This window comes from Glossina fuscipes, unplaced genomic scaffold (genome assembly GCF_014805625.2).
Source record: "Glossina fuscipes isolate IAEA_lab_2018 unplaced genomic scaffold, Yale_Gfus_2 0, whole genome shotgun sequence".
Lineage (NCBI taxonomy): Eukaryota > Metazoa > Arthropoda > Insecta > Diptera > Glossinidae > Glossina > Glossina fuscipes.
This window is the reverse complement of record NW_023998414.1, coordinates 28,407,025-28,429,147: the sequence shown is the minus strand read 5'-3', so window position 1 is coordinate 28,429,147 and position 22,123 is coordinate 28,407,025. Positions and strand designations below refer to the sequence as shown.

Here is a 22,123-nt window from a genome sequence, read left to right as displayed (position 1 = left end):
GCGATGAGCCGTAGCAGCAGCAGCTGAGAGAGACAAGATGGTTAGGTTAATTGCTTCTAAAAAAATTTATATATATTTATGATATTACAGTCACTAAGTGCTCTCAACATGTCTATATCCACCATCCTTCGGAACGGAACGAAAGACTCGTTTCGTTTTTACTTGCCTTCTCAAAGACCTTTGCCAGATAAGAAACTTCTCAAAAAAAGTCAAGTTATATAGAAACTCTAGTGGGATGATATCTACGCAAAACGTTGGCCCAGTGACCTGTGAAAATATTGTAATCATTCATAGCTGGAGGTACGTATTACATTTTGTTTCATAGTAAGCCATTAAACATGGGGCTGCGTATGATGGGTTTTCAAAAACCAAGATTGAGAGGGAAACGAGCGAAGCAAGAATTGGTTTCGAAAACTCTATATATCTATTAACGGTTTTGTGCCTGTACACTGTAGAGTCTTAATTAATTGTATACATGTATGTATGCACTGATTATGGGGTGCGCTCTTGTGCTGACAGGCAAAATAAAACTCGCACGTAACAATAAATAAAATAATAACACAATTTCGCTATCGCACACATGCGAGTGCATGCGAGTATCAAAAAGCGAAAATGAAACATTTCAATCACTGCTTTCATGCATAGACAAAAGAAGAAAAAATATGATCACTTTATTAATTTTAGTATTGATAATTGTTTTAATTGTTTTGCTTTTATATTATTATTTAATGTGGAATATTGATTATTGGCCTAAGAGAAACGTGAACGGTCCTAAGCCGCAAATCTTTTACGGAACTTTCCCGAATTTATTAAAACGTCAACAGCACATGGCAGACGATATGAAAGATATATATCAGTAAGTAAAAAGAAAAAAAAAACACTTTTATAAAATGAAATTTATCTACGACGCTTGCCTTGAATCGTGCAGAGCATCTTTGCAGAGAATGCGGTATAAAAATTGCAGATTCGACCATGAATATGATAGAGAAGATTATTATATGCAATATTCTCAATATAAAATTACATTGACTGATGACTGATGATTGAAATATCCAAAAGTAATATTCAGAAGCATGTCTCGCAAAGTTCAATTATTTGGGAAAGGCGTGAAGTTCTAACTTTCTTAAGCTTTAACGTCTTGTGTACTTAATCATCTTTTCATTTTTATGCTTCTTTCTCTCTCTCTCTCTCTCTGTCTCTTACGAGTAAGAGGCGACTTGATCTACAAAATAAAAATGCAGACGATATGGTTCGGAAGTGAAAAGTGAAATGAATATTTTTAAATGTTGTTGTAAATTATTTTCCAATTTTAGTAAACATCGATCTGAAATTTAATACAAATATCGGTTGAAGCAATTTAAAGATTTGATGACATTGGGATAGTGTATATATATATATGTAACTATTTTATTTGTTTCTTTGTAGGTTATATAAGGCCAGGGAGAATTTTGTGGGCGTCTATCTATTACGTGCTCCACAATTGATGATATTGAATCCACAGATTATCCATGATATACTTGTCAATGACTTTAAACATTTCGAAGATAACGATGTGGGGAAATTGGTGAGTAAATATCCTATCTAATTACGGGAAAGTAAAAAAGACAAAAAAATAAACAAAATTCCAAAATATAGATCAATCGCGATAAAGATCCACTAATAGCACAAAATCCTTTCATATTAATGGGCGACGAATGGCGTCAACAACGTTCTCTACTTTCTCCTGCCTTAACCAACTCCAAGCTCAAAGTTGCTTACCATATAATGCAAAATATATGTGAAGATTTAATACATTTTGTAAACGAAAACGATAGCCTCCATCATTCTGGGCCATTGAATGGCAAAGATGTATGTTTATTTGCAATACATATACATAAATATTCTTCTCTTACCTCTTCTCATCAGTTAGCTTTGCGTTTCACTGCTGAATCCCTTAGTGATTGTATTTTAGGTATTAAGGCTAACAGTTTTAGCCGTTCATCCGCTCTACCCATAACAGAAAATGTGCGTAAATTTGCTGAGAACAATACCGCATTCATTGTTTTCAGCATAATGGTCGGCTTATTTCCAAAAATCTTAAGTTTTTATAAAGCGAAATTTTTCCCTCATGATTGTGAGACTTTTTTCATGGATCTAATGAGTAAAGCATACAATTTACGAATTCAGGATAACACAAATCGACCAGATATACTTAATTATTTGTTGGAAATTAAAAATCTATATAAATTGCCCGAGGTGAATATGTATTCGCATATCATGACCTTTCTAATTGATGGTTTAGATACGACGGCAACCGTTATAGCGCATTGTCTTTTAATGGTGAGTAAAAAATTCTTCAAAATAATATTGAACGCAATTAGTTTGCAAAACTTTTAAGATTTTAGCTAGCTTTTGAAACTGAATGTCAAGACAAACTGTATAAGGAAATAATGGAAGCTGCTACGGAAAATGGAAAACTAAGTTTCGAAAAACTTAATAGTTTACCCTATTTAGATGCTTGCATACACGGTAATTGCGAATAATATACTTAATATAATGTAAATTGAAATTATTTGCATAGAATGTTTACGTATTTATCCACCCGGCCTATGGGCTACGAAATGCTGCACCAAAGCATACAAGATATCTAATAAAAATGGCAGCTGTTTGCACATACGAAAGGGCGAAACCATTTTAATACCTATTTATGGTATACATCATGATTCGCATTATTATGCGGAGCCGGAAAAATTTCGTCCCGAACGATTTCTAATGCGGCAAAATAGCGTACGTTATTATAAAAATAAGGGACAATATTTAGGTTTCGGAGATGGTCCCCGCATATGTTTAGGTACGTTGCGATCACTTAATTGAACTCATCATTTTCATTCATCATTTCAATATTTTATCTATATATTGCTGTAGGTATGAATTTTGCTTTAATGCAATGCAAAGGCGCTGTGTCCGCGTTGATTAGAAACTTCAATGTAAAGGCGAACACAAAAACCAAATCCTCATATAAATTGGATGCAAAATGTTTTTTGGCCTCGCATCATGGCGGTGTTTGGTTAAATTTTCAAAAGCGTTAATAATACCAAAAAAAAAAAAAAAAATATATATATATATATATATATATATGTAAATTATTTCTTTTAAATACATCTGTTTATATTATACTATTATAATTATTGAATCTCATTATTTATGTATCGGTATTGTAAACTATATTATTTGTATTAATGTTAATGTGACCTTGAATTTTGATTATTTACATGATTTTCGATGATTTTGATATCGTCGTTTCTTCTCAATATATTATTAGTGTTTCAATGGAAGAGAAATTTATTTTTGAATTTGTAAGTTTTTCAAAATTTACGGCCGAAATAGTTCACGGTCATTAATAAAATCTTAAAATTTGTTATGATTATAATTTTTTCTTTTCTTTTCTTTTCATTTTTTTTTTTCATTTTTTTTTTTTTTTTTTGCCCCAAGTCATTAAAATGTTATTAAACAATTAAAAATGTATAGGGAATATCCATTGAGTAGCTACTTAAAAAATAAAACAACAAAACAACAAGTGTTTTAAAGCGCTATCGTCTGGTCCCAGCGCTCTAAACGAAGTCAATAAAAAAAGCGATATAAATTAAATAACAAAGAATGTAATTTATAACGAATCTTGGACTCACTATCGCACAAAGTTTTTGTAATCGACAACATTTATCGTAAGAGTATAATAAGTTTGTGTATATGTATGGAACGCTCACAACGATTGATCCACCTCTCATTACGCCAAACGATTCAAAATCACTTTTTCAGTTTATCTGTCTGTTTCTCCAATGAATAATTCTAATAAAATTTGGTCGAAAGGCAAAGGCTCGACTTTGAAAAAGTTATTATACGAAAAAGCTTTTAATATATCTAATATACCTAACTCTTAAATGGCATGAATTTTTACTTAAAAGAAAAAAAATAAAATCAACCGAAGCGTATGAGGATAGTTAACGAGAAAACGTGCGCCCCCGACTCATTTCATGGCTTGTCGTTCTGCTACAGAACTTATACCACGTTATACAGCTTTCGATGCTCTCTTACTGTACGCAGCCGGAATCATTCTTGCCATTGGGCCATGCCGCACGTCCCGGAAGGCCATCCAAATACTTTCAATAATACTTTCCAATGTTGTCGTTACATAGCTCACAAGCGACTGCGCCCCAGCCCTCTTAAATATCGCTCACCATCATGCGTTCGATGACCACAATAAAAGAGAACCAAAGCGAGAAAAGAAATCCGTTTTTCCGATTCATCTCTTTGGGCTCCCAATCGAAAACTCGCCGCCAGATTATAGATAGTAAATCTTCTTTGCCGTTGATTGTGTAACAGTCGATGTTTATAGGGAGCACCACGAAAAGGTGACGATTTCGGTACGTCTATGATCGCCCCAAAGGGATCCCATAGCTCTGCTCCCCACATACGTGGATACAAAAATCCGTAGGTGGACGGCGTTCATTTCCATTTTTATTCTATTATATGTTATAAACACTTGAGCAGACGAATAAGCAAAGAGTCTCGGCTAACAACTGAGTGATTGTGGGGTCAAATCTCAAGTGCGATAGTGTTTTGAATAAAACCGATAGCCCTAGATTGCTGATGATTTAAGGCTTTAGTCTTTCGAATAATAATAATAAAAAAACGATACATTATATGTTTATCATTTATCTATAAAGTAGAAAGGAACATTTCTGCATTTATAAATTTTTTTAGATTTATGTGAAGCGTTATATAAATAAAAACTGGAAGGGGAAGGGTTCACTTTGAAAATGTCACACGTTTCCAGATGGACAGTTAAATAGGTTTATATACAAAAACTTAACAATAACGTGCAGTCTGATACTTAGAAGTAACCATTTTTATCGAAATCAATTCAGGCTGTCAATAGCCGGTACAGAAGATCTCTATTAGCAGAACATAAAACATAACTTTTGAAAATTTGTTTAGAGTTTCTTTTAAATATCTACAAGAGAGCTTCGAAAGTTGACGTTCTTTAGTCCGCCCCAAGGGTTCTCAATGGGACTGCGATCGAAAGACTCACGTGAACATTCAATGACATGCAAGTAATGCTCCCGGAACTACGCTTTCACCATCTTGAATCAATATTTGAGGTCATTACCCTGCTGAAATTTTAATAGTAGTGACTGATTTCCTTCGGCTTACGGTAGCATTACAGTTTCCAACAAATTTTCTCATACAAAGCTCTCCGTAGCATTTTTTATGAGATGCCTCAGACCGATATCCTCGCAATACAAGCTCAAAAAATCACGATACCCATGCTATAAGCTTTCCTTCACTGTTTTTTAGTAAATCCAACGTGGAATACTTTTCTTTTTGATCGGCGTACCGCGTTCCGCTCGCATCATTTCCAAACAAATGTATGTTTCTTTCGTCGCTCCAAAGTATGTTTCTCTATTTCTTTCGCCTTCTGGTTGGGCTTAAGTAAAGTCTTTCCTCCTTTTCAAATTAACTATTCTGAGCAATGGAACTTTCCAAGCTAGTCGTGCTGATAGATTGATGGCTAATAATCGTCGATGAACAGTTCGGAATGATACAATATTCCCCCTTTCAGTGAAAATTATTGTAGACGATTTGAATAGATCTCGATTTACTAAAATTACCATGCGATTATCGGAACCCGGAGAAATCTCTCAGTACTTTTTTCGCGGGTTTAAGTTTTGTGATCGATTTAGAAAAATTGAATTTCTTTAAATTGATGGACAGAAGTCGCAAAGTAATAATGTTTCAGCATTTTAAGTTAATGTGGAAAATTTGGATCAGATGTGTGAAATTTTTGAATCCTTTCCTTTGCAATTCTTCCCATGAAAAGGAAGCGTTTGATTTATAACAATAATTTAATATAAAAATTGACTGTACATAATTTGGGCCATATACGCCTATTTTCTAAGCATCATCCCCAACAAGCCTTTATGTGACCTCAAGGTCTAATTTTTAATACTTCATGACGACAGTATATGAATAATAAGAATAATAAGATCTTTGACAAGATAATTAATTTTGATATATTTGGACCATGTCAATTCACGTTCTAGATACCTTTCATATAAGAGTTCTCAAGAAAACTCTAAGATATATTTGGAAATGGGATGTAATTTTCGGTATTTTATCACGAAAATCAATGAAGAATTGTATTAGGCAAAGTGGTGTTAGTGTTAGTGTAATGGTCCGCCTTGCCAGAGAGAGCTTAATGTTTTTACTTGTCTCATGTTGCTCTCTGCAAGATAAGTTCAAAGATGAATTTTCTTTTCTTTATTTTCTTTATTTTCGCTAGGTCAAGTTTGGAAATGGAGAAAATTCCATTTAAACATTTAAGACTTACAAACGGGCCGATATAGCTATTATATAGTTGCTCTTACCCTTGTGCTAATAATTCAGAATTTTTTTAATTGAATTTGATAAAAAAAAAAAGGAGGAAAATATTTCAAAGTATATCCGGGCCGACTCTTCTTGCAGTTCCTACATCTTCTTCTGGGCTTCTGAATACAAGAATGACGCCTACTGTAACATGCCCTCTTTGAAAAATCTTCTCTACAGCTTACTATTTACAAAAATCTCTGCACTGGAGAAAACTGAAGAGTAATCAGTCTCATACAGTGCGCTAAATATAATTCTAGTAATCAAATCAATAAGTCGCATCAATGTGTTTAGCTACAAATGACAGCTGGACTGCGTTAATTCATCCCAGTATCTGCTTGATATTCGCAATTTGGTCATTTATTTCTTCTGGTGCCTTCTCCGCTCGATTATTTTGTGCTTTTTAACCATTTTGTAAAGCTTTTTTTTTTTTTTTTTTTTTTTTTTTTTTATACCGCTCATAGTGTAGATAAACTTAAGCATCAATTCAAGGCTGTCGCTAAACGTATAACGATAACACGTGTAACTTATTATCAAATTTATTTAAATATTAAATCAGACATTTAAATGATTTGTAGTTAAGTATAATAGCAAATAAAATCATATATAAAATGATTTTGTCTGCTAAGCGTTTAAGTGAAGCGTTTAAGAGAGGAGACAGCGAAATATACAGTAAATAAAATTATTATTCAATTTGCGTAGGCAGGTCAGTATGTCTATATGTTTATACGTCTATCATTATCTATCAATTTAAATCAAATATTTTATTTAATTATGCAACTAATTGCGGTTTATAACGAGGTTAGGTTGATTAATAAAACTAATCAGTTAAGCGTCGTGCTGCACGTATAGCATTTGATTATTTTTTCCATTCTATTATTGATCGTTATAGATTTTCACGGTTTGTACTGTCCGTTGATCGGAGCCATTGATTATTCGTATTAACTGATGCTGTCCCATCGGTTCTTCTTGCTCCGATGTCCCTAAAATTTTTATAGTTTTTACACCATTCGCATCTAAGGTTTCCAAAATTTTCAAACTCTTCACCCCATCGGAATTCATAATTTGCACGGTGCGAACTTTAAATTTAACTGACTTAGCAACTGGCAACGTTGCTGACTTGGTGACAGCGTCTTTGTAGGAATTTTCGGTTCCATCTTTTTGCGTATTTTTGGGCATGAATGCTGACAGTACTTGACTCGTTTTGTAACGGAGCGTTGTAGCTTCTTGTTTGGATGCCTGCGGGAAAGTTTTGTAGTCTTGTGAATTTCTCGCAGAGGGTATGTAGTATTCTGACGGGATGTTAAAGTGCTCGAACTGCTTAGTTTTAACTGATGTCCCGTAGACAAGAAAGGGCCGGTTAGTAGAGGTGTGCAATCCTTCAGATGGGGATGGTGTTGCTGATGTTCGCTTCGAAGTGATACTGTTAATAGTTGATTCACCTTTAACAGCCCCTTGAGAAGAAATCACTGAATTTTTTAAAGGATTATAATATGGACTTGCATGAGTACCTTTCAAATCGGTTACCTTTGATGTATTAGCTAAAGATGATAAATGCTCAGCTCCTGTATTCAATTGATATGTGGGAAAGTGCTTTGCCGATGTTCCTTGTAGTATCTTTATATAATTTTTCTCTAAAGTTTGCCCATAAATCGGGGGAATCGCATAATCAAAACTCTTTTCAGGACTTGACACTGTTATGACGGGATGTGGGGAAGTTTCGTATTGAAGTTGACTTGGAATGTAACTATTATCCAAAAGATGCTTTTGCCGATAATGAGGAGGTCTGTTATATATGGGAATGCTTCTATCAAAATTTGGTTGTGCAGCAGTCTTTGATTTATGAAGTCTCGGATCTTCGCTGTGTAGTAAAGCTAAAGCTTCTTCCGGATGTTCAGGCTTATCAAAATCATAACCTGCGGGTAAAATTTGTAGATCATTTATTATTTTATTTGTATCGTAGGATTCATTATTCTCTTCGGTTATTTTATAGGCAATATCTGGGAACTCGTTTTTATCGGTTAACTCAAATTGCGGTTGAGTATTGACGTTTTGCATGGATTGTTGAGATGGGAGAATGGGCTTTTTATAAGTCGTAACTTCTTCAGCACTTTTTGCAGGCGATAGGTGATCGGATGCTTTTAAAATATCTTTTGAAAAACCGTTGTAGTCGGCAGATAGTTTTTCATTTTTTAGGAAAATTCCTTCAGATTGTTGTTCCACCTGAGGAACTTTATATTCTGGATTATACTTCGAATATTCTGGGAAATCGTTGTATCCTGAGTTTTTGTATTGATTTTCTGCTCGGGAAAAATGATGTGTGGTTGGAGGTAAATATTCAGAACCCTTAAACGATCCTGTTGCGGGTTCAATGGAATGTATTTCATCTTGAACGGGTGGCAAGTAATCAGGACCCCGGTATGATTGCGGTATCAAGTCTTTAAAATATCCATTTTCTTGCTCGATTTCTTGATGATCCACAGGTAAGAAATTTCTTGTCGTGGTTAACAGTATTTGTGGGTATGCACTCCGATGTGGTGGCAAGTAATCGACACCTTTGAATGTTGATATCTGTTTCTGTTGAGTTGGCTCTGCTGAACTATGAAGGGGTGGAAAGTATTCCGATGCTTTAAAAGTATTTAATAATGTTTTAGCGGCATAATCGAATTGAACGCGATCCTCTTTCGTTGCAGGTAACGACGAAAAATATTCCGAATTTTTAAACGACGATTTCTGTTCTGGATAGGTTGGTTGCGATTGTTTCGATGTATAAGCAGGAGGCAAATGTTCAGATCCTTTAAAATTATTTTTCAATTCATAAGGAAAGTAATATGGTGGGAAGTGATTTTCTTGTTCAGTTTTTAAAGGATAATTGACGTTAATTAGTTGTACATTGTTCACTCCTTGATGAGTCAAGTGATAGTTGTTACCATTTGGAAAAGTTATTTCAGGAGAATGATTTTCCTTCGAGTTTTCCAAAGGCAAAGCACCAATCTCATATGTGGCGGGCTGATGCCTATTTTCATAATGCGGTCTCGTTGCATCGCGTAAATGAAAATGGTCGGGTGCTCTCTCAACGTGCAGTTCTTGATTCGTTTCATAGGGGCTAACAAACTCGAACGTTTCATATGATTGATTACCGTAAATAGGCGCTCGATATACTTGCTGTTCCCGCGATGTATTACTAACGTCTCCCTTAGGTGGTAGATAAGTTAACGATTCTGCTAAATAAATATCGGCCAACACAAGCGGTATCAAATAATATCCGATAAAGTGGCTCTGCATAGAAGTAAATGTATAAAAGTATTACATAAGTGTTTGTGTTAGCATTGAAGTTTCAAAAATAATACCTTCATCTTCTTTGGTAGCAATGAAATGTTTTCAACTCCGGTGTTCAATATGTAATGATCGCCATAACTGACCTATCCGCACAATTTATACTAAACAAAATTTTAAAAGCGAGCATTGAAATCAAAATCAAAAACAAACACATAATATATGTACGAAATTAATGGTAAATAATTTAATGAAAAGATTTCTGGTCGTATTTAATGAATTCGTCGTTTATTTATTTATTTATTTATTTTTTTATATTTTTTTTTTTTTTTTTGGCTTCTCTTTTGAAACAAAAGTAAACTTTGTAAAAATAGTTAATTATAAACATATTATAAAGAATGCCTAAATGTTAACCGGTTACTAAGCTCACTTAATACAAGTCTTAAGTAAACGATGCTAAATAATCGGAATAAGCTACACACCATGATTTATCTTTTGATTGCATTTTCAGGTGTATAAGTCGTTGAGAATGCTTTCGAAGTTTGCGATGCAATAAAAAAATACAAACTCATTAAGAGCGCGCTTATATTAACCGAATCGATTTAAGTCTATCAATCCACAAGCTATTTGATCCATTACGTCTACACCGAAGAAAAGTACAACTGACGCATTCTCCATAAATCTGATTTCTTCACTAATTGGCAAACAAACAATGCTGTCTTGTTAAAAGCATGTGATGAAAACATTTCCTATTAAAAGTGGACGACCAGGATACCATTTGTAATAGTACCGTTGATCGCGATCGCTAAACAGTAAGTACAAGGTCGTAACAGTCGATATTTGTGTATATAATTGCATATAACGAAAATCTTACGATATTACGATATTAATATATAAACACTGCAAACTTATTTATCCGCAAAGTGACTAAAATAAACGTAGGTTTTATTATTGGCAATGATTTTATATATCGCATGTGATGGATTGATGGCTTAAACGTCTGATTCATTCTTCGCGAAATTCTGTACTGTGAAAAGCTCGCAAGGATTCCCAGATATAGAAGATGGCAAGCAATGGGCAAATTTGGTTTATCGTGAAATAATAAATTTCCTATCGATAAATATCAATTGCAATATAGCCATTGATCTTTTGTGGACACATGCTTCCCTGATCTTATTAAGTAAGATATTATTTACTGATTTGTAAAAGTTCATATTATCTTTAAACGGATGTCAAGTGTTTCACAAACTTTTATTTGAAATTTTCTTGTGATACTCGATCTATAGTTATGCACGATATTTTCACTGTAGTTGACTCTGCTTTGACCCGCTTTGCAGGTAGACTTTAAACAGCATCTGAATGAACTTTTAAAGTAATTAGCTATTACTTTGAGAATTCGTGCATCCGCAAGAACGCCGTAATGGAAACTTGAAATATATGGGAACCATAATTAAAAGACAAAAAAAAAAAAAAAAAATTAGTGAAAATTAAAACTTCGAAAGGTGAATAACATTATAATAAACATGCATTGTTCGAAAATTATAAAAATAATAAAAGGCCTTATTAACTTATGCTCCCGGTTATCCGAAACCTTTTCCAATAGTTACACTTTGCGCCACTTGCAGTGCACTTAGCGGGCTTTAACAGGTTACGTCTCTAAAGAAGCTGTAAAAGAGACTCTTTTTTTTTGCGAATTTTGGAAAACATTTTCGCCAAGCATCGTTAATTTAAATGTCTTCGGGGCAAGCAATGGTAGTTAGCGCAGAATTAACTATTTGAAGCGAAAAAGAAAACACACTTAAGGGGTAAGGTTAGTGTACATTTTTCGAAAGATCAATCCTTAAACAGTCAAGAACGATGCAAAAAGTTAATCGTGGGCGTGGAAAAATTTCAAATTGACAAAAGATTTTATTTTAAACGGGCACATAAAACTTTGAGTGCGTTTCGCGAAAGGGTAAGCAGTATTTCGCTTGCTGTAAAATTAGGAAAAATTGATCTCGCCTACCTAGTTATAGTGTATTAGGTTTTAATTAATTTTTTAATTTAATTTCTTTTGTTTTCAATTTATTTATCTTTAAAATCTCTACAAAGTGTATACATTTTTGCTTAGTTACACACTCGGGATCCGTCCATCTGTCCAACTATGTAGTAAACATTCTCCCGTTCTCCCGTCTGAAGATATCCCCTACAAATTGGCAAAGAGGTTTCAAAATGACCCAACCAAGTCGAAGAACGCGCCTACAATCCCCACACGTCTGTACAACTGAAACTGAGGACACCTTTGTCTTCCGCGTGTCTTGCTCGTTGCTCAGAAATCACAATGGATACACAATATAAAAAAGTCTATAAAATTGGGATAACGGTAATAGGTATAAAACATTCGATCGCAACCGCAAATAATTTTGTTACTTGTTTTGTTGTTGTAGTGCAGATATGTAATGATAATCCAATCCATATTATGTACATAGAAAAAGTGCTTTTCAATAAACCGATCTATAAATTGATCGTTAAATAGAATCTATACTTGCTACTATTTTGCATTACAAACATTTGACAAAATTAATATATCTCCAATAATGTAAAAAGAAAAAGAAAAAATGGAAAAATGAAAAGAAAAGTGATCACAAAGGTCATCAACGCTATTATCTGTATAAAACTATTAAGTTCACATGTCTCTCAACTTGTTATTAATAAGCTACAAATGTGATTAAATGTTGGTGCGTATTTGTGTTCATGAATATATGCAAATAATTTTACTTTACTTTAGATATTTAACGTAAAACGAATTCATCTTCACATCGAAAGTTTTTCACACGAGAAACATAAAATGCGCACACAAACACTTGATTTTGCATAATAATGAAAGCTTTAGGAAATCTGTTTTTAAATCAAACCAGCTGAAGCTTACCCTAAGCGCAAATGCTTTTCACAGAAGAAGAGAATCAGCTGAGAACCATTAGACGAAGATGAAAGCTCGCTCATCATTCATAATCGTAAGTGGAAAGCGTGAAAATTTCTGCCAAAGTACAATTGTTGAAGCACTTTTTCTTACGCTACCAAAGCGCTTAAATATTACTGCAAGAGAAAAATATGATTGATATTTTGAATGTCGGCTTAACCCCTTGACGCCCTTTAGTCATATACATAGATAATTCATTTAATTTTAATTTTAATTAGCGTCATCAATGAAAAAAGATACGAAAGGCAAACTTGTTCTCAGTTTCGATTGTATGAATGTGTGTGTGTGTGTGAGTTGTAGGCGTGTTCTTTGACCTGTTTGAGCCATTTTCCAACTCTTTTTTCGGCGTTATCTTCGTTTTTCCGATTGGGAGAATATTTATCGCGATTAATATATACTTATTCAGACGGACAGATGGACAGATGAACGGACGCATATGTTTAGGTGTATTGCGAATCTGTAAGTAGTCGAAAATTTACACCGTTTATAGGGTTTTTAAAGGTTGCCTTTGCGTGTTATAAAGTTATTGCAAGAAAAGATTAAATTTCGATCTACTATAATATTGGGTAGGCGCGGTCAACTCTTCTCATTTTCATACAGATACAACAGTATCATCCAGATAATATATATTCAAATTTTGTAGATTTATCTGCTGCAGTTTATGAGTAATGAGCAAACAATCAATTTTTTATTCCTTTTCAAAACCAGAGGTGTTCTTAGCTTAAGTGGTGCTGTTGACGTGTTCTTCAATCGATTTGGTCCATTTTCAATACTGACCTGCGAGCAAGAACTCCTAATGTCTTGGCCAAAATTGAAGTTGATAGCTTAAATTTTTGCGGCCAGAAGCATTATTATAACAGGCATCAGAGAGGCGGACAGACAGGCATTAGGCAGATGTTTCAGAATTGTTTCAGAATTTAATGCTGACGATGAACATATATATATATATATATTTTTGAGTTCTTTGAAACTTTCTTGTGGGCGTTGCAAATGTTTTGACACAATGAGTACACCCGTTATACTTCGGTGAAGGGCGTAAAATTCATCCCTGAAGAGGTTCTTTTCGGTATAACATGACTGAATCTGCATGAAAACTATCTGATTTTTTAGAAAACGAAATTTTTGATGATGGGAAAGCCAATAATAGATTCATGACGCTTCACATGATGACATAGGTGATAATTAGCGAAAAGATTAGCCCAATTTCGCAACACATTTATCGGGCGAAAGGGATTAACAAAAAATTGTCAGATTAAAAGAAGATATGAATGATTGGCTTCTAGGAGTTATAGGAGGAGAGTATTTGCGAATGGCAAAGTCAATCAGATCAAGAGAGTTGAATCGTAATATTCGAACGAGCAAGACCAGAACAAACATTGAAACATTATAAAAATGAACTCCTGTAATTAATGCATTTGTAAAGGGATCTCATAAAGAAATGTAAATTCAACCTAGGTTAAGCTAATTTTTTAGAATTTTTCGGATCGAAACCTAAAATCGCAAAGTGACAATTTACATAATAATATCCTTATGAGAACAAGTAAAAACACGTGGTTCTAAAACTCCTTATACATCTCCAGGGAAATCGTCAATTTCTTTTAAAATTTATTCAGTATTTTATACAATGTGAACAACAAATACATCTTTAAATCCAATCGCTAGGTGGTTGCGAATCGAAGTCACCGTCAATACCGGTTTCTTCGGTTAAATTGATAACCTTAAAAAACATAGTTCGATCTTCTCGTTCTTCGCTACCGTCAGAAGACCAGACGTCACCACGACTGCCCCCTGAAGACCAGGTACTTCTTGTACCGCCTAAATTGATTACTTTAAAAATTTGAAAATTGGCTCTTACGCCTTGATGACTGCCAAAAGGCCGCCAACGACCGCCGTCTGTGCCCAAACTAATAACCTTTACTGGTTTAACTTTGTCATCCTTCGCTCCGCGTCGACTAGATGACCAATCCCCATCGACCTGATCGGATGAAGAGCCGCCGTTACTTCTATCAAGTCTTGCATTGCGCGAATTTTCACCACTACCTCCACCTCCACCTCCCCCACCACCGCCACCACTACCTCTTACGAAATTAATGATTTCAATATTGCCACCATTGCCTCCATCACTAATGCCACTGTCATCATTATCATCATCACCGCCACCACCACCACCACCACCTCCACCCCCGCTATCAGTTATAACATTAATTATCTTAACACTACCACCACTTCCACTCCTAGTGGACCACTTGTCACCTGATGACCAACTCCTTTCTTCTCGCCAAGTCATTACAGAGGTCACATCAATTAATATTAAATAAATGTAGACCTAAAATTAAAAAAAAAATAAAATGTTAAACATGTAAGAAAACAGTATTTGCTTTGGTAAAAACCATGATTGACGGAATATTGACAATTGCTGACACAAACACATTCTTTACACAAACACTTTCTTTTGCCATAGAGTCCCGTAATGATGGCAACAAATATGCTTTTTAGTATTTTTAGACATCAACTGCTGCATAGTAACATGATCCGACATTGTTGCCGCACGAGAGCGCCAAAAGACACTCATCCTATCCTATATGAATCTAAGCATTTATTTCTTTGTAGTGGTAATAATTAAATTTATTCTATCTTCTTCTTATTCACTTCCTGTATTGCTCCTGAACTACTTGCTAGGTCTCCTATTTTCGCAGATAGAGTGGAGAGCAAGACAATGAAAAGCGTTAACTACAGTCTGACAATAGCTTATGAGAAATGTAGATATGCATTACTCCACCAAGAGGGACACGTTTCATCGTCTCACCAGTGTATTGTGAAAAAAATGTGGTATCAAGCTTAATCACAAAATCCTGGACTGCAAGCAAACTTGTCGTAACACTTTTGCTTTAACTAATTGTTAAATTATGCTCAAGTTTTCTTAATTATTTGTCAAATTATTTCGTTTATTCTTTTTATTTCGTTAAAGCGCACATACTTTCATACTCTTGATAGTGTTTTAATCAAATTCTTTAGACACGCTTGTTTGGTTTTTTTTTTTCGCAATTTGGTGAACCGTAGAGGTAGTGTTTATGAACTGGCAACCTGTGGCACATACTCCAAACTTTATATACCTTAAGCAGTGTCAAATCAATTTTTCTATGCTTGACAGCATGCAAAGATGACAAGAAATTATGTTTTGAGATAAGCCAACTCCTTAGTGTAGGTCGCAAAAAAAAAAAAAAAAAAAAAAAGAAAGGAATAATAAAAGCTTTTTTATCTTTCTTATAACAGGGAATGTTGTATTGGGACGAGCGTTGGAAACGTAATTCCGTGAACATATCTTTGCAAGCGAAGCCCTCATCGCGAAACCTTCTCAAACACTTTTCATGAAAGGGATTTCTATTCACAAGTCTGTATAAATGGTTTGGTTCGTTCATCGCAAATCGTTGAATGTTGCAAACGATATAACAAAATCAATACACTTCTGTACTCGGAATGATAGACATCTTCGCTGCACGTATTTACAAGTTTTTCCAGTTACGTATATATTGTACACAATTCCACTTTGAACTGGAGTCTAGTCCATCGTAATAGATTCAAATGCAGAGCTCATAAGCTCATGAAAATTCAAACAAATTCGTTTCAAGCTTTCCAGATACGAAATGCTTTATAGTTTCATAATAGCATTGTGAGATGATAATGTTCCCGGGTTTTTCCAAACATAATTGAATTGTTAATTCATTTTATATAAATTGTAAGCCTCAAACACTTCAAACTGGATCCCTGAAACATCTCTTACAGCTAATGCGAATTGCTGTCATTGTTTTTTCATTATTATCGTCTTCCTTAGTAGGCAATTGGATTGTTTGTTTTGAGGGCAATAGAGATAAGAAAAAATCAATATTCATTTGAACGCAAATGGGAAAAACTGCAAGTCGTTACAATTATTGATATTTTTTTTCATTAGTTGTATGTGGTATAAGAGCAATAACACATCCATCGTTTAAACATATATCCAATATAATCAAAATATTATTAGTTTGGGGAAAAAGAAATCCATTATTTTTTCGGTAGAAGGCTGCACTGATAGATTTCTCGTAAAGTATCGATCAAACAATTTCAGATTTATGCTCGTTGGAAAGGTGACATTTCGCAGTAAAAAAAAATTCTTTTGATGTTTTTTGTTTGGTGCATTCAGTTGTGAGTTACAGCGTGTTAAAAATGGAAGTGAACAAAGAGAAAATTCGGTACATTTTACAGTTTTTCTTTGACCAAGGGCGAAAATGCATGCCAGGCGGCTAAACTTGTGAATGGTGTTTATGGTTCCGATACTGTAACAGCCAATTATGTGCAATTTTGGTTTCGTAGATTCCGTTCAGGAGGCGTTTGAAGATAGCGATTGACCAGAAACGGCCAGAATTGGCCAACAGGAGAGGTGTCGTGTTCCACCAGGACAACGCTAGGCCACACACATCTACAATGACTCGCTAGAAACTTCGGGAGCTTGGTTGGGAAGTTTTAATGCATCCGCCATACAATCCGGACTTGGCACCAAGCGATTATCATCTTTTCCTGGCATTGCAAAATTTCTTTAATGATAAAAAATTCGAATCTAGGGAGGATTGTGAAAATCGACTACTAGAGTTTTTTGCAAATAGAGACCAGGACTTCTTTGGGAGAGGCATTTTGAAGTTACCTTTAAAATGGCAACAAATCATACAACAAAACGGTGCATATTTGACCAAAATCGGACAATCCGAAGCATGTTAAATAAAGTCCTGAAGTTCATATAAAAATAATGGATTTCTTTTTCCCCAAACTAATATAACAAAAATTGTGAGCCATTTTGCTCACTAATTTACTACTTACACTAAATTACTACTTTTATTCTGAAAATGGAAAAAAACGGCCACGAGCACCAATATTATAGAGTAAGAAAATAAAGTTCTTTTTTTTTTGGGATCAGGTTAATGGGTGTTTCTTACTTGGCCCATTTTCAAAATCAACCTGCGTGCAAAAACTTCCAATGTTGGTAGATTTATGTTTGCGGCCAGCAGAACGTTTACAGCAGATATTACATAGGCGGACAGACGGGCAACCGATTTTACGGACAAACAAATGTTCTATTATGACAGAATTATGTGGCAAGAAACCATCCGAAAATATAATACTCATATAACTTCATAATGTTACATTTCAAACATTGACTTTTTCGACATTACGCCAAAGCGAACTTACAAGCACATATGCGTATATGCGAGAGAAATTATCTTTGAAAAGTAAAGAAAGTCAGTAAAGAAATTTCAATTTCTCTAGGAAATTCACAGGCCGCCTGTCAACTTTTTAATATTAATTTGATTAAGTGATTAAACAACATGTGTGTCTGTGTGTGCGTTGTGTATATGCTCATGAATATACATATGTGGTTTTAATTTAATTTACATCGAAAATAAAACGAATTCGACGTCATCTCTGAATTTTTATTTCTCACATGAAAGAAAAAAAGGGGAAAAAGCTTGAATAGTTGTTTTCCCACAACAATGAAAATTTTACGCATCACGCGACTAATATGCATTAAGCGATAAACACACAAAAATATGTTATTTCATTGAGTTGAAAACCCCTACCTAGGATATGCACGTTTGACTAAATCATCTGGTACTGACGCCAGCGTAACTGTTAAAATAAAAAGAGAACGAATCAAGAAAGAGAATCGAAATCGGTTGAAATATTAAAACGAAAGCTCTGCAGTTGCGTATGATAAACTTGAATCGCCTGAGTGACCGAGTAGGCAAGAGTCTCGACTAAAAATTCAATGGTCGTGGGTTCTCAAATCTCAAGCGCGGTAGAGTTTTTAATAAAGCCGAACGCCTTAGATGCTAGTGCTTTTAAGACTTTAGTCTTAGAATTTATTCTCAGGCTAAATTTATAATAGTAACAATAATAATAAACTTGAAATCTTTCACTTCATTACCCTGTGCTTTAATTGTAGACCACCAACTCGCTTGTAAGAGAGAGGTAAGTAACGAATTTTATCAAGACGTGTGAGATGTCTATATAGAGAGCATAAAACCAAAGATTAACAGAATTTATAGTGATGCGATTATCGTGAGCTTGTTCTTTCTTAAATTTTTTTTAACTTTTCTTAACATACTTTTCATAAATCGCAAATTTGCTTAAATAGGAAAACGCATAACATATTCAGTATTTTTATAAACTTTCATTTAATTTACTTCCGTGTTAGCATGAATATCCTCAATTGATATGTCGGGCACAGCCCCATGTTAGATCACGCGCAAATTTTGCTCCCACCATTAGTTCCGATTGAATTTTCTCTATATTCAAAATGGCGAATACCAGGAAGTGGTAGAGTATCTCGTTCTTAAAGATCCTCCTAATAGGGATATCAAATAAGACGGCCTCGCAAGGAGAATGCGGTAAGACATATGTCATTATTCTATCTAAAATAGGACGGTCGCGGCAAACTGACGGGTTGGCTTTTGCTCAACATGTGCCCAACGTAAAATAGAAGGACTTGCAGAGTAAGTCGCGGCAAGCTAAATGTTCCGGACGCGTCAATGTAATTTAGTGTGTTTTTCTTAGAAATCCCTTCAATATGGGTATCAAGCAAAAGGAATTGAAAAGTAAAATGTGAACAGGAAAACCATAAAATATAAAAAATAATCTCTCTCTCTCTCTCTCTCTCAATTACGACAATTACTTCCTCATTTCAGCCAAATTTCTTCACATGGAGCATCTTTTTGAAGTCTGTAAAAAGCCATGGGTCGCTAGGGACTAGATCTGAAGAGTACAATGTATAAGAAGACAATTCCAAGCGTCATTCATTAAATTTAAGCATTCTTGTCATCGACTTGTGACACGGAACATTATTTTCTCTGTTTGCGATTACTGCCCTCAATCGATCTAATAACGCCATGAGATATTCGCTATTCCTTCTTTATTCCCTTTCAAGGTAGTCTATAAACATTGTACCATACTCTAAAATATGGACGCCATTGTCCTCCCACTCGATATTTGTGCTTTTGGTCGCTTTGGGCGATTTTCACCGGCTGCTGTCCGCTTAGCTAATGCTATTTTTGATTCAGCTGCGCATTAAGGAATCTATGTTTCATCCACTTTCACATACCGATACAGGAAAATCTCTTCATCTCGCTTGATCAGCTCCAAACAGCGCTTTGAACCGTCGACACGCTATTATTTTCTGATCATTATAAGCAAACACGGCAATCTCTTCGCGCAAAACGTTCCTTATGGACGCATGTTCATGCAAAAGAGTAAATTCGCTGCCTTCTGGTATCTTAAAAGCTCATGAAATTTTTACACGAATCGTTTGACGATTGGTAGGTACCTACCGGCGCGCATACGAGCTTGCCAGCAGTGTTGCCGTATATGAAATCAGATCCGAGAATTATTGAGTCACATCTTGTAAAAATTTTCTTCTTTTTTTTTTTTAAATATTTAAATAAACTATAATGTGTAAGTTGGGTTCTATGTAAGCGAAGAACAAAAATGGATTTTCTATTTTTTAATTCAATTAAACTAAAGTTTTAAATAAAAAAAAAAGAATAAATTTATACAATTTAAATTTATTCAAGGAAATTTCTAAGAAAATCTTTAAGCCAATGTTAATTTTTATCAAAATTTTCATTTTGTTTTTTAGATGTACCTACGTTCATATGTAAATAAAGCAAATTTACTCATCTCGTGCATCCTTTATGTACAATTATATTTACACTATTTACAAAGTTTACGGCATTGCGTATTTTGAATAATATGGCTTTGACTATTTAATCCCAACCACCTGATGGTTGCCAACCACCTCCACCTCCACCACCGCCACCGCCCCCGCCACCCCCACCGCCACAGAAATTTAAGACAATAAAAACAATAGCACCCCCACCGCCAACGCCTCCCGCACCCCCTCCGCCTCCGCCTCCGCCGCCGCCAGAAGACCAGCCACCGCCACCACCACCGCCAGATGACCAGCCGCCACCGCCACCACCGCCGCCGCCAGATGACCAACCGCCTCCTCCACCTCCACCACCTCCGCCCAAACTAATAACTTTTACTAATTTGATATCGCCGCCCCCACCTCCACCTCCTCCGCCACCCGATGCCCAACCGCCGGCACCGCCGCCGCCACCTCCACTAGATGACCAACCACCACCGCCTCCGCCGCCACTTTCAGTTATTACTTTGATTATTTGAACACTGCCACCACCGCCGTGGCCCCCTCCGCCACCAGAAGACCAACCACTCCCTGGCTTTGGCTTAGCCAGAACAGAGATTACACCAATCAATAGCAAACAAGTTAAAGTCTAAAAAATAGAAATGTAAGAAAAGAAAAAAAAAAAATAATAACGCATTTATAACCAATGGAAACATAATTTTATTGCCTAACATGGAAAACAAATGATGTCTTTGTTTATATGCGAAGCGATATGCTATGCATTATTTTGCCAGTAAACAGGCAAGAGAATCTTAGCGCGCAATTTTACGAAAATCAATTTCTAAATACCCAACGATATAATTATTTCTTCCTTCTATCAGTCAGATCAATCCGCCGCATGTGAAAACGAATCTGAAAGGAAGTGAATAACATATCCTTCATATCCAAACACTGCTTTCTTCAATTCTTTCAACACATCATTAGCTCTTATCATATAGACGAGCTATTGGGAGCTAATTGTATCCCTATATGCGTCCCATGTCATAGCCCATAATAGTCTAGTAAATGTTGATTTAATAATAGGTTGAAGCGCAAATGAAAAATTGTACTCTTGCTGGTAATAATTGAGTTAACTGCTAGTTGAATCTCTACTGACTTTAAGACCGCAACACTGTACTAAGCCATTGAATGCGCGGAATCTTTTATTTTTATTATTATTATAATTTTTAGACTAATGAAATAAATTCTTAGAGAAAAAAGAAAAAAGATATTGAGCACTAGCAACACAGGCTATCGGGTCTAATTTATAAAAGTACATTAGATATTGAGCCTTGTAGTTTTGGTAAAGCAATTTATTGTATTGCTATTCTGTTCTGAAATCTTTTAATTCCCCTCATCACTCCTCTAAAGGAGAACTTGGGCAAGTATACAAATATTTAACCATTCGCGGATATATATTCTTAGATATTAGAATATTGGATATATCCGACTTAATAATTGCATGGGTGTTTATAATTTCGCTAATCGTTAATATTTTCACAATTTGAATTTTCCTCCTTTAAATATTTGCATCGATCGACGTAAAACGATATATCTGCCATTGCTTATAAGGAATTATTAATCATATTTAGAGAATTTTTTGTTTTTTGGTTTTTCTTAGTCAGTTAGACACTGTTTGTTGACATATTATTGGATAAGTAACGTTCACTCTCAAATTTGATCCGTTAGCTTTATTTGTTTTACATTTTACGAATGTTGAAAGCTTCGAGGACAGATGGCGAACAAACTAATGATGATAATTAAAAATCTGTAGT

The 22,123-nt window shown here is 35.0% G+C and overlaps 3 protein-coding genes across 5 annotated transcripts; 1 reads left to right on the top strand and 2 right to left on the bottom strand.

Moving 5' to 3' along the window:
- Positions 1-598: 598 nt before the first annotated feature.
- LOC119637284 (probable cytochrome P450 28d1) lies at positions 599-3,068 on the top strand. The gene is made up of 6 exons (XM_038033212.1): positions 599-856; positions 1,426-1,564; positions 1,636-2,319; positions 2,385-2,508; positions 2,561-2,830; positions 2,905-3,068. Exons 1-6 carry the CDS (start codon positions 663-665, stop codon positions 3,066-3,068), a joined length of 1,575 nt encoding a protein of 524 aa, XP_037889140.1. The 5' UTR covers positions 599-662.
- Positions 3,069-6,985: 3,917 nt separating this feature from the next.
- LOC119644532 lies at positions 6,986-10,177 on the bottom strand. Of its 3 annotated transcripts, XM_038044100.1 has the most exons (4): positions 10,161-10,177; positions 9,753-9,842; positions 7,914-9,681; positions 6,986-7,856 (listed from the first exon to the last, which is right to left on the bottom strand). In XM_038044100.1, exons 2-4 carry the CDS (start codon positions 9,756-9,758, stop codon positions 7,279-7,281), a joined length of 2,352 nt encoding a protein of 783 aa, XP_037900028.1. In that variant the 5' UTR covers positions 9,759-9,842; positions 10,161-10,177; the 3' UTR covers positions 6,986-7,278. The 3 variants fall into 3 exon arrangements, with proteins under 3 accessions (XP_037900028.1, XP_037900025.1, XP_037900030.1); XM_038044097.1 differs by lacking the exon at positions 10,161-10,177 and having other exon boundaries at positions 9,753-9,909; XM_038044102.1 differs by lacking the exon at positions 10,161-10,177 and having other exon boundaries at positions 7,780-7,871; positions 7,930-9,681; positions 9,753-9,906.
- A 4,105-nt stretch (positions 10,178-14,282) lies between these two features.
- On the bottom strand, positions 14,283-21,025 carry LOC119639322 (glycine-rich cell wall structural protein 1.0-like). The gene is made up of 3 exons (XM_038036661.1): positions 21,014-21,025; positions 20,439-20,958; positions 14,283-14,908 (listed from the first exon to the last, which is right to left on the bottom strand). The coding sequence occupies exons 1-3, from the start codon at positions 21,023-21,025 to the stop codon at positions 14,283-14,285; spliced, it is 1,158 nt and encodes a 385-aa protein (XP_037892589.1).
- Between the last annotated feature and the right edge of the window lie 1,098 nt (positions 21,026-22,123).